The 15,256-nt window shown below is 36.2% G+C and overlaps 2 protein-coding genes and 1 long non-coding RNA gene across 4 annotated transcripts; 2 read left to right on the forward strand and 1 right to left on the reverse strand.

Annotated features, from left to right (window-relative positions):
• Positions 1-480: 480 nt before the first annotated feature.
• Positions 481-3,360, reverse strand: LOC115998495. The gene is made up of 4 exons (XR_004093904.1): positions 3,071-3,360; positions 2,883-2,993; positions 1,587-1,702; positions 481-821 (listed from the first exon to the last, which is right to left on the reverse strand). It is a non-coding gene; the product is annotated as an uncharacterized LOC115998495 (long non-coding RNA).
• Positions 3,361-6,003: 2,643 nt separating this feature from the next.
• LOC115998248 (probable fructokinase-7) lies at positions 6,004-9,228 on the forward strand. Of its 2 annotated transcripts, XM_031237755.1 has the most exons (8): positions 6,004-6,266; positions 6,985-7,199; positions 7,497-7,709; positions 7,810-8,007; positions 8,095-8,235; positions 8,418-8,534; positions 8,649-8,819; positions 8,915-9,228. In XM_031237755.1, exons 1-7 carry the CDS (start codon positions 6,245-6,247, stop codon positions 8,781-8,783), a joined length of 1,041 nt encoding a protein of 346 aa, XP_031093615.1. In that variant the 5' UTR covers positions 6,004-6,244; the 3' UTR covers positions 8,784-8,819; positions 8,915-9,228. The 2 variants fall into 2 exon arrangements, with proteins under 2 accessions (XP_031093615.1, XP_031093614.1); XM_031237754.1 differs by having other exon boundaries at positions 8,649-9,228.
• Positions 9,229-9,651: 423 nt separating this feature from the next.
• Positions 9,652-13,777, forward strand: LOC115998415. The gene is made up of 7 exons (XM_031237991.1): positions 9,652-9,963; positions 10,096-10,127; positions 11,873-11,970; positions 12,078-12,160; positions 12,395-12,472; positions 12,550-12,648; positions 13,332-13,777. The coding sequence occupies exons 1-7, from the start codon at positions 9,844-9,846 to the stop codon at positions 13,614-13,616; spliced, it is 795 nt and encodes a 264-aa protein (XP_031093851.1). The 5' UTR covers positions 9,652-9,843; the 3' UTR covers positions 13,617-13,777.
• Positions 13,778-15,256: the final 1,479 nt, after the last annotated feature.

Here is a 15,256-nt window from a genome sequence, read left to right on the forward strand (position 1 = left end):
CCCCCCCCCCCCCCCCCAAAAAAAAAAATATAATATGTGCTTAGGCTTTTAGTTGAGATGGAGCACATACTTTAATTGCAGGGTTTATCAAAGTTCCTAAAGGTCATGGTAAGACCTGAAGTCCCAACATTGAAGCAATTTTTTTACAAGTATTTCCAACATTCATATTAAATATAACCACAATTAAATTCTTAGGTTTAGTAAAGCTGAAGCTTATAGTCCTGGACTCCTGGTTAGACTCAATAATGATAGAAAACAGCTCAGTTATAGCAAAACATTCATATTCACACTTTGTTCATTGGAATACTTGTGTAAACAAAGGCAATTTGAGCAGGTAGAGACAATAAAGCAGTTCCCTAGGAACAAATTATCTTGTTCATTAAGAACACATCTGAATATTTCTTGAACATATAGGATTTAAGTATCTTGGGTAAAAAACAAGCTTAAAAGTATACACAACTAAGTTCCATAGAGAGGTGATTTACGAAGACGAGAATCATATATAAAAATAGGGATCTGGTTGAGATCATGAGAACTTACTGACATATATACAGTATATAAATAATTTTATTAGATAAATTATACAAATTTTTCATGTGGAGTTTCTTTACTATTGCTATAATGCTATCATGCAACAAAAAGAACAAAAAATAATACGCCATGTAACACATCGGAGAAAGATGGAAGGTGCAACCTGCTACAATCCTCACAATGAGGTTTCTGTCAAGCACATAATACCAGTGCAGTATGTGCTTCTATGTAATGACAGTTGGCTTCTCTCTTCCTGTGAAGTCCTTGCACTTTGATAAACACTGTGAAATCTGAAGTAATAACAGTAGAAACTCTTATGCAACAGAAAAATGAGGCAGACTAGCACACAGAAGGCAATCACACCTATCAGTGGGTTCAATGTAGTTTGGGCATCTACATTCTGTTGTGAGACACCCAGTTCAAACTGCTTAATATACATTCTAACCACCACTCACAGAACCAGTAGCTTGTAAGTTACAGGCTTCCAAAATATTAGTTGCAGCATTGAAATGCAAGTTTAGGTATTGTTTCCAGTCATTAATAAACAAAACACGAGAAATATAGAAGTGCGATGCTGATCAATAATCAAAAGATAATACTTGACCCATATGTGAAAACAAAATGAACCCCTCTTTGGATGTGACACTTTCATCTATCCGCAAAAAAAATCATGGAATTGTTATTTAATAGCTGCAGTTCATCATAGAGATTGGTTAAAAAAAAAAGTATTAATTTCTGGCAACTTATTGGATCAACATAAGAGAAATCATCAGTGGAATCAATGACGTAATATCCAACAAGAATGGGCAGCAGAATACTTGATTTAGTTCAGAATATTTTAGAACCCTGCCAATTTTCAAAGTAAGCCTAGCTTCTTCTGAAATACAAAAGAAAACCAAAAATATAATGTAAAGGCAAAAGAATGGGCAGCAGAAGCAGCATCGTAACATAATGATTGAGGGAAGTGAACAGAATACATCACATACCAACTCCATATTTCAGAAGTTACAAGAAATGAATTAAGGAATGCATTGTTGGTAAACATTAGCACATACCATACACCATCTTTCTCAAGAATGTGGTCAGAGCCAGTCCCAAAACTCTCCACTCCACAAACTGGTAATTTTCCTGCATCCATTAGGTTCCCAAAAATTCTCCAACCAGTTGGAACCTAAAAATGAGAAGGTTATAAAGGATATAGCTTAGAAACAACAAAGCCACAGCACATTACCATACACTTAAGTCACTCATAGAAGAGCCACAAGTCATCAAAACTCGTACAAAGGAAGATAGGGCTTGTTACGTTTTTACCTATTTTTCCATGTTTCCAGAAAAATAGAAAATGAAAATGGAAAAGAAAGTTTTGTGTTCAAGTAAGTTCTGTTTTCCAAACTGTAAAAGGAAAACACTTTTCCAAATTTTAAAACAATCCAAATTGTTTTCCATTTGGAATATATGACTGTTCACCCAAGTTTTTGTGTTAAATACGATTGTAAGAAGTCGTAGTATTTTAACTAGACAGAACAGGACTTTATTGTGTTGCTTTCCTTTGGGCAACTTCTAAACTATGGGATAGCCTCTTTTGCATTGACAGCACCAGTTGCAGCTGAATCTGAATGGAGTAACATAGAACCCCTACCTAGAATCAAGTTTCTGTCACCAACCCTGAATGTGGTATTAAAAAGAAAGAGAATTGTATGCAAGCTCAATATGGCAAATCTTCAATTGTTAACTATAGTCTCAAAGAAGCTGGTGTGGATAAACAAAGATACATACTACACTAAAATGAAGGAAAGAATAAAGTATCTGACACTTCACATCTAAGCTTGTAACAAACTCAAAGAACTGGAAAACATAGAAGTAAGCTGTATGTTATGCCCATCTTTTGTGGTTTATAACAGCACAAGGCAGTTGCACAATAGCAAGTCCATATTGCAATGCACCTGCTTTGTTAAATTTTCTTGGTTTTACCGGCAAATCAGTTTGCTTTGTTATTCTTAAAGTCAATGATAAACAACTATAAACCAAGACTTATTTACTTGTACCAAATGTATAACGACTAGTCTGCAAAATGGACTATTCCCTGCTAGCTTTCACACAATAGGTGATGAGAGTAGCATGATGAATGATGCATGCACTTGATTCTTCAGCTCCCCCTTCATATAGGGAATTTCATTTTGATCATTTGTTTTTCAGGGAGATAATTGTTAATGATAACATTTTCTGAAATTAGTGATGGAAGAACTGAAAGCAAACAAAAAACGTTCATAATTGAAATAAAAACAATAATACATTAGTGTTAATATTTGAATTACCAGCTAATCAAGCTTTCAATAAATTTTCAACCATACCATCACTTCTGGCACTGAAATCAGGCCCATTCCTCGTCCTTATCGCGCGCTCTCTCCCTCTCCATCTCTCTCGTCTCAGAAACAGTGATATTGAACAGATTTAACAGATACCTGAAGAGCAATCAAAGTAAATGATGTAAGAACAAAACAGAAAAGTAAGAGGAAAAAATAGAGGGATAAAAAGTAACCTGTGGCGACGGCGGACTGCTCGTAGGTGCAGTTGCGGACTTACGGTGGCTGCGATTGAACGGAAATCAAAGGCGAACAGCTACTTCGGCCTACAAAAGAATTACTGGATCGGCCTGAAAACCAGGCCTTGAAGCCAATGCATAATTAAACAAGCACCTTAGGGGGGTGAATACCTTCATCTTCAGAATCATCCCTATCCTCGGAGCAACAGAAACGCGAGTGAACGAAGAAACTCAGTGTACAAAGGAGGATCATAATTCCACGTGTCCGCTATAGCGCTTATCATCGCTCTTCCTTGTATGACACCGGCTAATAATGATTTAATTGCATTAACATTCAGCTTCACTTTTGAATTATAAATAATACTGTAATATTTTTTTTTTTATTGAGTTGATCTTATAAAGATCTTTCTACATGAAATTTGTTTAATACTACTGACTCTATTATGTTGTAGTATTTATTTCTACTTTCTCAATCTATTGAATAAATACTGCCCCACCGACGCTCGATCTCATAACCTCTCATTTGGGGCGATAGGTAAGGATATTAATATGGCGACGGGTATGTATATACTGATATGGAGACCAGTATGTACACTAATATGACAACCAGTCAGTCTTATGATATAGTAATTGGTAAGTACAATGATATGGTGATAGGTAATATACAAATATGTTGACAAGTAAATCTACCGCCATAAAGGTAGGCAAGTAGACATGTAGACACTTTAAGAAATACACTTGGTCGCTCCTAGAAGGACCCTCTCTAAGATCGGGAAATGCACTTGGGACCCTCTTTAGGTCGAAAATTACACTTGTAAGTCTATCAGAGGTCGGAAAATGTACTTGTAAGCCCTCCAGAGATAAGCAAGTGCACTTTTAGGTCACATAGGGGCAAGTATGGTTGCCCTGAAACCCTACTAGAAACAAATGATGGGTTTTCAAATGTACTATAGAGGAGTGTGACTAGAAAGTGTGTTGGATTTGTAAATAGGCAATAAGAGATTGGCAAATTGTTAAGGTGTTCACGAAGATAGTTAGACTAAGAAGTTAAAATGTTTGTCAATCTAGGAGACAGTTGGGAAGGTAAAATATTATAGTTTGATTTATGACTTTTCAACAAAACCTGTAAGGTTTCACTTGTAATATTGGCAATTGTGATGCATGATTTGGAAGCAAAAGCTTTGGGGTGTTGTTATAGGTTTACAAATTATTTGGACCGGTCCCAACGGACACAGAAGTGTGTTTATTGAAATAAATTGTGATATGACAATCAAGCTATTGAAAGGAGAAGAAGTCATGATATGGATATGATAAAACCTCATTGATGAGTGCAATCCATGGATAAATCAACAATGGGAGGTAGAAATCAATCACATATAATAGAACATTGAACAAATTGGCTCAAGTAAGCAATCAAGCATAAGAGACATACGAGGAAGTTTAATGAACCCTATGTTACGTTGATTCAAATTTTTCTTAGAGGAAGTTGGATGAATCTTATTCCAAAAAAAAATAAAAAATCCTCAAACATTGTTTTTAAATGATGATGATGACAAACTCCATTATCTTTGTCAATAATTGGACAAACCTAGAATAAGGGTGATTTAACCAAACTAGAACAAAGAAACATTCATCAATATCTACATTGGGTAAATTAAAGATGAAGACATTAGCCTTCGTAGACAAAGATGAGATAAATACAATTTTTTTCTTTGAAATATACCGATGGTTGTCATGTAGTCGTTCCTTTTATGTAAGAAGACTAGTTGACAACAAAGTCAATAGGTACTCCATTAATTGTTCAGTTGTACTGTATAATAATAATAATAATTATTATTATTATTATTATTATTATTATTTATTTATTTATTTATGATGCCATATGAACAAAAGCTTTAGTTGCTACCTCTGATTTATCTTCCATTCTTTTTTTTCAAATTTAATGGTCTATTTGAAGGTTTTTTTAAGGGTATAATTGCTTTTTTTTTTTTAAGAAATATAAAAATTTATTTTAGCTTTATCTCTATGCTATCATATTGTAATTGAAGAAATAATAGTGGTATTTTTTCAACAACTTTTCCAACAACTGAATCTGTTGGCCAACTAAAACACAGGTATGCTTGTAATTGCCAACGTACAAATCTAGCGTGTTGCACTTGCACGTGCATATAATTTGCAGCTTATTCCATGGTCCATGTTTTAGCTCATTGTTTTACAATTCTGCCACGCCACATACTGACAAGCACCGCTCTATTGTCAATATTCTTTTCAACATTATGCCCTTTAATTTCATTTATTTTCAACAAAAATACTTTTGGTACATAGTCAAATACAAACCACTATTTTGACCCCCCCAAAAAGGTATAATATTAATGTTTATTTATCATCTAGAAACTTTCTTATTTTTAAAAAAAGTTAGGTAATTAGGACAACTCACAATCACTACTTGAAGAACTATAATGAGATAAGCTTATAGCTAATCGGCTCTAAATAAAGAGACCAATAAGTCATTTCTCAATTATTATTGTGTGAAGCATGGTCCACAAAGTTATGCAGACTATATTATTAAATAATGTATATTCAGTACACAATTAATGTACTTTTAGTATATTAAAAATGTACTTTTTGTTATGGTTAATGGTCCACATAATAATTTGTGTCATTCTCATTGGGACTCAGATTTGAAATTTTGGAGTTACCATGTTAACTGATCAACTTAGCTGGGCTGACCTAATATTGTTATTTTTTTTGTTATTATTTAAACAAAAATTCAAAAATAATTGATTTTACAGTAAATTTTAACTCCTTATATATTTTCAAAAAAAAAAAAAAAAAAAAAAACTCCTTATATATGTATTCGGCAATTGGCCGATCACGGAGCATGATTAAAGCTGACGCAGTGACGCCACGTGACAAAATGGCTGCTGGATACATATCAAACTGGGATATTTCAATCCCGTTAGCTTCAAAAGCCCATCGGGTTTGAATGTTTGATTAATTGACTTCAAGATTGAAGATTCCACCTTTAAAATTACTGCTCCGTAGTTATTTTTATTTTCCTTTCTTTTTCCCCTTTCTTTTTCCACCACGTTTTGTGTGCAGGCATTCAATTCTTATTGATATTTCAGAAGCCTCTAGTCTTGGCGCTGAAATCTCATCACTGATCAGAAGATGGCTGATAAATCCGTCCCAGGTACCTCAACGTGAATATTTATGTTGTGTTAATGCATGTACAAACAATGGGTACAGGCTCTTTTGCGGGTTGGTTTCTTTAGTTTTCGATGGAATTTCCAGTTCTCTATATGCATTTCTGTTCTTGGATCTTTGTTACTTGGCCAAGATTGAAACTTTCTGGGTTCTCTTGGTTGTTGCAGTTTATAGGCGTATTTATTAGCGTTGTAGGTATGGGCTTTTCAGAATTATGACATTGATCTCACAGAGAAACGAAAGTTAGAGGGAAAGGGAGGGAAGAGACACACCTGGAGGGGTGTTATTATTTCAATCTTGATTATTGAGTTTGTCCTGGCAATTCTGATATCACATTTTAAAAGATTCTTTATGAATCTGAAAAATAGGTCCTTTTTTAATATCCTTTTGTAGGGGTTAAAGAATTTTTGGTAGGTTTTAACTTCTGTGAGCTCTGATATACATTTTTGGTTGATTCATAGAAATGATATACTTGTGGCAGAATGTTAGTTCTTCCAGTAAGATCTGAAATTTGTAGTATTTTGTACTGAATGAGGCTTACCGCTTACTATATAACCCAATTGGGGGATTGGTTTTCTGGACAATATTAATGTCAGATCTTAATGGGAAAATTTAATCTTAGAAGCTATTTTTCTGTGATTTACTGTTTACCCAGCTCAATCATTGGTATACTCAACTGATCGCAAGAATTTTGATGCTTGTAGACTTAAAGAACCTCTCCATAGCTAGTAATGGGAAATCAGCAGAGAAGAGTCGGCTAGTTGTTTGTTTTGGGGAGATGTTGATTGACTTTGTTCCAACAGTTGCGGGAGTTTCTCTTGCAGAAGCTCCTGCCTTCCAAAAAGCTCCCGGTGGTGCACCCGCTAATGTAGCTGTTTGTATTTCAAAGTTGGGAGGTTCTTCGGCATTTATTGGCAAGGTGTATTTCTCTCTCCATTTCTTGTTTTTGTGGTTAGTTTGGATTACAACTAACTTGTTAAAATGGATTCTTGGGTGATCGCACATGTCTTCTACAGGCCGTTGGCTTTTACTTTTTATACTGTTGTGTGCTTGAACTTGCCCGGTCCCTAAATTACCAACATTCTGGAGATTGAAACATGAGTTAGAATACATGCTTAGCATATGCATATCTATTTCTCTCATAGCTGTTGTATAAAATTTTGGACCATATCATATCGAGGTAACAGCTTAATATTGAGTACCTTATGTATATTAGGTGGGTGATGATGAGTTTGGTCATATGTTGGCTGACATATTGAAACAACACAATGTTGACAACTCTGGCATGCGGTTTGACAAAAATGCAAGGACTGCATTGGCATTTGTTACTCTTACTGCTGAGGGGGAGCGGGAATTTTTGTTCTTCCGTAATCCCAGTGCTGATATGCTTCTTCGTGAATCAGAGCTTGATATAGATCTTATTAAAAAGGTTTGCTTTTCTACCCCTTACTTCTTCTGCCTACACTTCAGAGCATTAAAACTTTAAGGTGTATGCCGGTTTTACTAAAAACAGATTGCCTTGTATGCAGGCTGCTATTTTCCACTACGGTTCAATCAGTTTGATTGAAGAACCATGTAGATCAACGCATCTTGCTGCAATGACTGTTGCCAAAAAATCTGGTTGCCTACTTTCTTACGATCCAAATTTGAGGTTGCCTTTGTGGCCTTCTGCAGATGCTGCTCGGAGTGGAATAATGAGTATATGGGATCAAGCGGATATCATAAAGGTACGATTTGTGGAGAACGTAGAAGGTTAACGTGTAGAGGAGATCTTTAATGGTGCTTTGACTTAATTGCCTTTTATAATCTTTTAGGTAAGCGAGGATGAAATTTCATTCCTTACCGGAGGAGATGATCCATATGATGATGACGTGGTGATGAAGAAACTCTTTCATCCAAATCTGCGTCTTTTGATTGTAACCGAAGGCTCAGAAGGTTGCAGATATTACACCAAGGTACGTGTACAAGGCTTTCTTAATGATACTGTTCCTGAACTAATTATATGCCTTTGAATGTGATTTGTTACTTCAACAAATTTAAGCTTTTCTTTTCCTTCACATATTTTCTGTCCAACTTCCATGAAAACTTTGAATGCGAAATATAAATCATTTTTTCTTTATGGTTTTGTTTTCTGCAGCAATTTAAGGGACGAGTGAAGAGTATTGCGGTAAAAGCTGTTGATACAACTGGTGCTGGTGATTCGTTTGTGGGAGGGCTACTCACGAGTTTAGCTTCTGACCTGAACCTCTATCAGGTGTGTGCATTACTCATCACGCCCCTCCTAACATGTTGTTTATTTCCATTGACCATCCATTAATTATCTAATGTTATAATGGTACTTAGTATTTGTTTTGCAACAATTTGGCAGGATGAGAAGCGGTTGAGAGAAGCAATTTTCTTCGCTAATGCTTGTGCTGCCCTGACAGTAACACAGCGAGGAGCAATACCTGCACTGCCTACAAAAGAGGCAATTCAACGCTTCATTTCAGAGGCCACTGTATGAGAGATGACAGAAACCGAATTTGCCAGCGCCAAATAGGTTCTAATCTGCTTGAATAATAATGAAACGAGTTTCTGTTTCTTTCAACTTCATTGATAAATCAAGCCTTCTGACATCACGTACGGTTCTAGCAGAGCAGAAGGGTGTCGTAGACGTTAGAGTTAGGAAATTTGCCGGTTTATATTAAACACTAGCTGTGGATCCATCAAGATTGCAGTGGTGGCGTGACAGGGCCTGAATAGAATTAATCCTTAGCACAAGACGAGGCGACATTGAGTTTGCACCGGGGACTAAATTTTGTTGGCCATGTAGTGTGTACCATTTTGAATGTTGATTTTCTGCATCAACATCTTGTAATTTTTTTTCTTTATTCTACTCGGTCTGGAATTTTTGTGTCATGAAAGTTGCATTGCTCTTTTATATAGAATCTGATTTGTGTTGTGTGCAAGCTGCTTGTGCTTCAAGTGCATGACTGTATAGCAAATGCTATAAGACTGCAGTTATGTAGCCTGAGAATTGCCTTTAGAATTATTTGCTTCTATCAAATGGCATTTTAAATTGAATTTAGTTAATTTTTGAAAAATCAAGACTAAATATATAATTATATCAATGAAAATATGTATGTCGGGCAACTCGAGCAAAGTTGATTATGCTATTAACAATGTTACAAGTTCATCCCAGAGCTTAGCATATGAAAATTAAGGTTTGACATGTGAGCTGGTTGTATGACTCAAGATTTATTTCTATAGTGATAGTGATTCTAAAGACGGTCCTTTGTGCTTAAAATTAGTCTGAAAATTTTACTCTCGGAGCGGACCTTTTTAATTTAAGGGTGGTTCCATACTTTGGTAGCTGGAAAGGAGTGAATAGGCAAATTCCGTTAACGTTTAAAAAGTGGCGATAAACAGATCACAGGAAATATCCTTCAGCCGGCACGTGCTTGCCCGCCTAAAAGCAATAGAGGACGACGCTTCCGCACGCATTTTCGCCTGGGTCGCTGATTTTCGATACATCCGTCTCCTTCGTCGATTTTCTAACCGGAATTACACTGATCTCTTCTGTAATGGCCTCCAATGCCAATCCGGATCGCACCTCCGGCGCTACGGCCAAGCCTCTTCTTCTGCCGGAGATAGGTCCCGATGGCATCGCCAGAGAATCCCCTGTCATCGCTTACACTGAAAAGGTCTCTCTCTCTCTCTCTCTCTCTCTCTCATTCTCTCTATGTATGCATAGATTTATGCCGGCACACGGCACACGCATAGAATTACTGGCAGAAGCATTTATACATTTGTGACTTTTGAGTTGCTTGTTTCAGATAATTGAGGCAGAGCAGCTTCAATTAAGGAAGTAAGTTTGACTTCTTACTTCTCTGCACGTATTTTCGATCCATTAATTGTCTTTCCGCTTCTATTGATTTTGACGTTTTGCACTTGAATGCTGTTTAATGTTATTGCATGAGTTGCTCTTTGTTGGTTCCTTGGTTAGCTGTAGCGATTCAATTGTGTTTATCTCTATGGAGTGCTAGTGTATCTTATTTTGGCAATGATAGTATAGCTGTATAGCCTAGTTCTAATTCTAGAGCTTAAGGCATATTTCCATATTTGAAACATTATGAGATTCATAAGAATGGCTGGAGATTTTGCATCTCTACAACTAGCACCTGGAAAGCATATACCTAATTGCCTATAGGCACTGTCCCCTTCAAACCACTATGCTTTATCCTGTGACTGGGTGCTATGTCTTTACACTTCAGCTTTTGATTGTTTGAAGATTGCAAACTGGATAGTTGAGTTAATGTTCTTTAACAAGTTTAACTGAACTTTGTTAAAAATAAAGAAGCATAGTTTGTAAGAAGCTGATTCTTAAATACATAATGTATATCACATGCCAATATCAAACACCAGACTGTTGAGAGCCAGAATAGAGTTGAGATAACAACAGCAGGAATATTTGAATATGTGTATGTATACATTCCCTATTAACAAGATACTTCAATTTTATACTCCCTCTCTGTCTTATTTTGTTTGCCACATGTTCTCTTTTGGGAAGTTCCAATAACTTTGTCACCTGAAAAGGATTGACTACTACATATGATAAACCATTGTGGAAAACTGTTTAATTCATTATCATTCACACAGTTTCTCTACATTTGGAACACATTTTAACTCAATTCAATCACTTTTATTCAAATTATCCAGTCTACCATTTCTCTCTCTCTCTCTCTCTCTTTTCCTAAAACTTCATGCTAGCCACCATGGTGACAAACTCTATGGAAGGGGGGGAGTAAAATGTGTTTGCATTTAGTACAGGTAGAGTTTCTCTTAGGCTTGTGCCTTAAATGGAGAGACACTCCGGAGATATGGAAGCTTAATCCTCTTTCCACTTTGATATTGAAGATTGATCTTGTTTCTGACTAACTCCTCTAGTAGTTAGAGAAAAAGGTCACTGTTATGGATCAACAAATGGAGTCAATCATCCTCATGAAGTGGTAAGAGGCAGATAAATGGGGATATATGCTTCTCAAGCAAGCTGGTTTGGATGTGCCTGCAAGGGTGGGGAATGCAGAAATAAATCATGTGTGTCTGAAAACCCTAAAGTAATAGTTATCTAAAGCATGTGGAAAAATAAATATATAAAAGCTATTTGTGAAGCAAAGGTTAAACGTCTAAATCCTTCAAGACTTTCAAGTAGATGATAGAATAAGGTTGTGAAGGCAACTTGCTTCATAACACTGTTCAAAGTGAAGTGTTTGGCAATATGAAGCTGGTGCAGTTTTGTCTCTCTGAATAAGCCCAATAAAGGAGGGGAAAACAAATGAATCTAAGTATTGATTTCTTGCTTCTGTTTACTTATATTTCCTTGTTACATTTCAAGGGCTTAAAAACTCTTATTATCTTATCTTATTTCTAGGCTTCCTTCTGTTTCCCTTCTATGAGAAAACACATTAATTTTATTTGTAATTTAGATACTTTATAGTAATTGGAGTATGAGACTATTGAACAATTATATTAATTTTCCAGATGTTTATATATATTCCGATTTATATAAAGGTTTTTTTTTTTCCTTTAATTTTCTCTTCTACTCCTTTTCAGATATATTGAAGAAAACTATTCTAAGATCCGTGATGTTGAACGTGAATTGTCAAATCTTAGTATGGAGATGAAACTCACAGCTGGGCCCAAGAAAGCTGGTCTGTGTCTTGGCAAATATTTTTGTTTTTTTAGCTTTGTTTTTAAAAATTATTTATTTATGTATTTTAAATTTTTATCATTCTAATAAAGTGAATGCTTTTTTCAGCGCTTGAACACATGAGAAGGAAAATAGAATTGGCAACTGAGCGAATTCAAGCTGCTAAGCTGAAGGAAGAACAAGCACGGAAGGTTTGTCTCATACTTTCCTTTATCTCTCGTTTACTTCCTCTTTCCATGTTCTTGTGTTCATAGTTGGTAACGGGAGCCGAGAACATAAGTCAATATGACTACATTTGCACTTCATCATTTCAGAAGAAACAAAGAGAAAATAAATAAATACTGTTAAAATAAGAGAGAGTGAACTAGAGGGTCAGGTTGTTCTCCATATGTATTCCCATTTAATTATTTCTTGCTGACTTCCAGGCTTGGGAAGTAGCAACAAAGGCTGTAAAGGATGAGGAAGCTATAAAGCAGAAGCTTTGTGAAGATCTAAATAATCTGGTATCTTAGTATCTATCTTCCATGTTACTCCTTGCATGTAGATTCTGTATGCCTTCTTTAAAAAAATCCCTTTGCAGGTTCAAGAAAGTAATAACATCCAGTTTGCTAGACTGGAGGAGCTAAAGAGGCGGTTAGAGGCTTTAAATCCAAGCAGAGCATCCACCTCAATCCCCTACGTATAATTTTCCTCCCTTTTTTCTTCAATTTTCTGGATGCACACTGGCATTAAATATTTAAGCGTTTTCAACATTTTTTTTTCCTGATGAATATTTTTCTTAACAGTTCTCTTTATTTTTAAAGCCATATGATTGTATATTCTTCCTTTAAGTGCTGAGGTCACTTTCAATAAATAAAACATGACTTGGTTAGTTTACCAAAGTATCAAGCATTCTTCAAATGGCTGTCTGATAACAGCTATGTGCTGCTTAAATATACGAAACTTGAGCAAATACTTAATCTCAACTCAAGACTCTTATCTCATCAATTGGGGTCTGTTATACAGATTGCTTCCTTTTTTTACAGATCCATGTGAGTGGCAATGACAATGAAGTTGCTTGTTTTTAGTACTCTCTATCTATTTTAGTTGCTTCTCTCTGTATTTCTTTCTGCTTCATCTTCCCATTGTATCAAATCATTTACAAATTACAATGGAAGATAATTCTAAAGGATCAGCTAGTTTTCTTGTCACTCTGTGTCATGAGCCACAGTGGTAGACCTTGGGATTTGTCTCCAATTACTGTTTCTCTTCAGTTGTGTGTTGTGATAGTCTGATAGAGATAAGGAAAGAATCTTCCGTGTGCTAGTATTTGTTTTATTTGAAAAGAGTTTCTCACTTTTTGGCATTGTGTACAATCTTTAGGACCAGAATACAGCTGGAACTCCACAGATCAGTGTGACTCAAGATTCTTCTGTGGTTCCTAATTCACTTCAATCATCTAGTGAATCATCTACAAATACGCCCAAGGAAGGAAGTTCTGGAAATGTTACCTCCACAAACAGCCACAACCAACAACAGCCTTCAAATGACAATGATGGAAGAGCAAAGAGGAAAACCATTGTCCATGGAAGAGGAAGAGGGATTGGGGCAGTAACTAAGAGTAAAAATTCAGCAGCGCCTGGTTGGACTGGCGCTGGGTTTGAATGAGGTATACTTGTTCAGTCCAAAGTATACAATTCTATGAATCCTGGAACTAGTTACAAAATTGTGATTGTTCAACATATCCAAAGTCTTCTTGTATTTGAATTATAAAGGGATTACATAAAAAATTCAGTTGAATGGAGGATTTTATCAATTTGTTCCATCAACAATATAGCTGTACACATATTCCATGATGGAGTGAGATGCAGAAAGATCTATTCATAAAAACACTGCGTTTTATGAATTTGAATTCTAGCAAGCACAGCACAGGCGGGTAACAGTTTGATGAGACAGGTTTTGTGGAGTAATTATGACTATTCTTCAGTGATTTGCTGCTGCATTCTCCGAGGCGCCATAACCTAGTGTGAAGATTGTAGAAGAGATGAATTGGGTAATGGACATTTTCTGGTCAAAGAAATTAAACGCCTCTGATATGTGGTACCACGAAATGGATGTAGACTGTTGTTGTGAGTTGTGATTGATGTAGCTTAGGTGGACTTTTACTGCAAATGCAATATGGGCAGCCCAGAAGCACTGGTGCAGTTTATTGGGGGTTTCTGGTGTGAGTATTAAGAGTGATATTAATGACACAGCTTGTGCATTTACTCTTCGGTCTAAAATAAAACTAATACTCCACCCCAGAAACTGGGTGCCATCCATTACACCGTGCCGGCTTAAGTACTTCTGGTGGGCCCCTTTCTTGCTTAGTTTATTAGGTTCGTTGGATCACAGTGGGAGCCCCGGCTAAAAGATTGAACAAATCAATAATTCATGGTCAATGCACCCCCCCACTATCCTAGATCTATTTCGGATTTCCACCACCACAATAACAACCACCACAATAATAAATTAGCTCGCACGAACAGCTCATTTGGTCACAGGGGTGAAACTTGAGAAAAAAGACCATAGATAGAAGCCGTACTCTGGAAGCAATCTGAAGCACTCCTTCACTTTTATTCTCTGAAGTGACAAAATACGATAAGTTATCTTTATCATGTTTGTGACTTGTGTGCAATATCTGTCGGGCCGGGACTAGGGCGTGGGGGCTTTGGAGTTGAACCCTAAAAGATTGGGAAGAAACAATTGCTTGATTGACTATTTGATTTAATTCATGATCAGTCCAAGTACATCTGGACGCACTAGTTTCTTTGATATTTGAAATATATAGTACCCTTTTGTACGTGTTTAGGGACCCCTGCCCTAATCTCACCTCCTACCCCCCACCCCATCCACCAAACTTTGAGATAAGTAGATAACCTAGCTAATAATTTTTTATTAGGGAATCACTATCCCCCGCTCAGTCCGCTCTCTTCTGATCTCATCTCTAACGTTCACTTCCTCCTCATACCTCTTAACCACTGACATTGTCGCCACCCCCAAAGCTCCATCCTCCACTTCATGCCACGTCCACCTCCATTTTCAATTTTTTAATTACACACCCCATTAATATTTACATCTCTAAACTAATTCTCTCAAAAAGTATTACTATATACACACACATATAGTATACAAGTTTAAACTTATGTCAGATATAACTTTAAATAAACTAGTAAGGCCAATGATCCTGTGAGTGGTTCTCTCATATGAAAAGTAATGAGTTTGAGTTCTGGTGAGACAGTATTGACTCTTTGTGCTTTAGTAGGTTA

Source organism: Ipomoea triloba, chromosome 12 (genome assembly GCF_003576645.1).
Source record: "Ipomoea triloba cultivar NCNSP0323 chromosome 12, ASM357664v1".
Taxonomy (NCBI): domain Eukaryota; kingdom Viridiplantae; phylum Streptophyta; class Magnoliopsida; order Solanales; family Convolvulaceae; genus Ipomoea; species Ipomoea triloba.

What these genes read in the sequence shown, in the direction of transcription:
- LOC115998248 (XM_031237754.1), top strand. Translation starts at nt 6,245, where the DNA reads ATGGCTGATAAATCCGTCCCAG. An exon ending in GGCTGATAAATCCGTCCCAG is followed by an intron (nt 6,267 to 6,984) that starts GTACCTCAACGT and finishes TGATGCTTGTAG; the next exon opens with ACTTAAAGAACCTCTCCATA. An exon ending in CTTCGGCATTTATTGGCAAG is followed by an intron (nt 7,200 to 7,496) that starts GTGTATTTCTCT and finishes TATGTATATTAG; the next exon opens with GTGGGTGATGATGAGTTTGG.
- LOC115998415 (XM_031237991.1), top strand. Translation starts at nt 9,844, where the DNA reads ATGGCCTCCAATGCCAATCCGGATCGCACCTCCGGCGCTACGGCCAAG. An exon ending in TCATCGCTTACACTGAAAAG is followed by an intron (nt 9,964 to 10,095) that starts GTCTCTCTCTCT and finishes TGCTTGTTTCAG; the next exon opens with ATAATTGAGGCAGAGCAGCT. An exon ending in GTGAAGATCTAAATAATCTG is followed by an intron (nt 12,473 to 12,549) that starts GTATCTTAGTAT and finishes ATCCCTTTGCAG; the next exon opens with GTTCAAGAAAGTAATAACAT.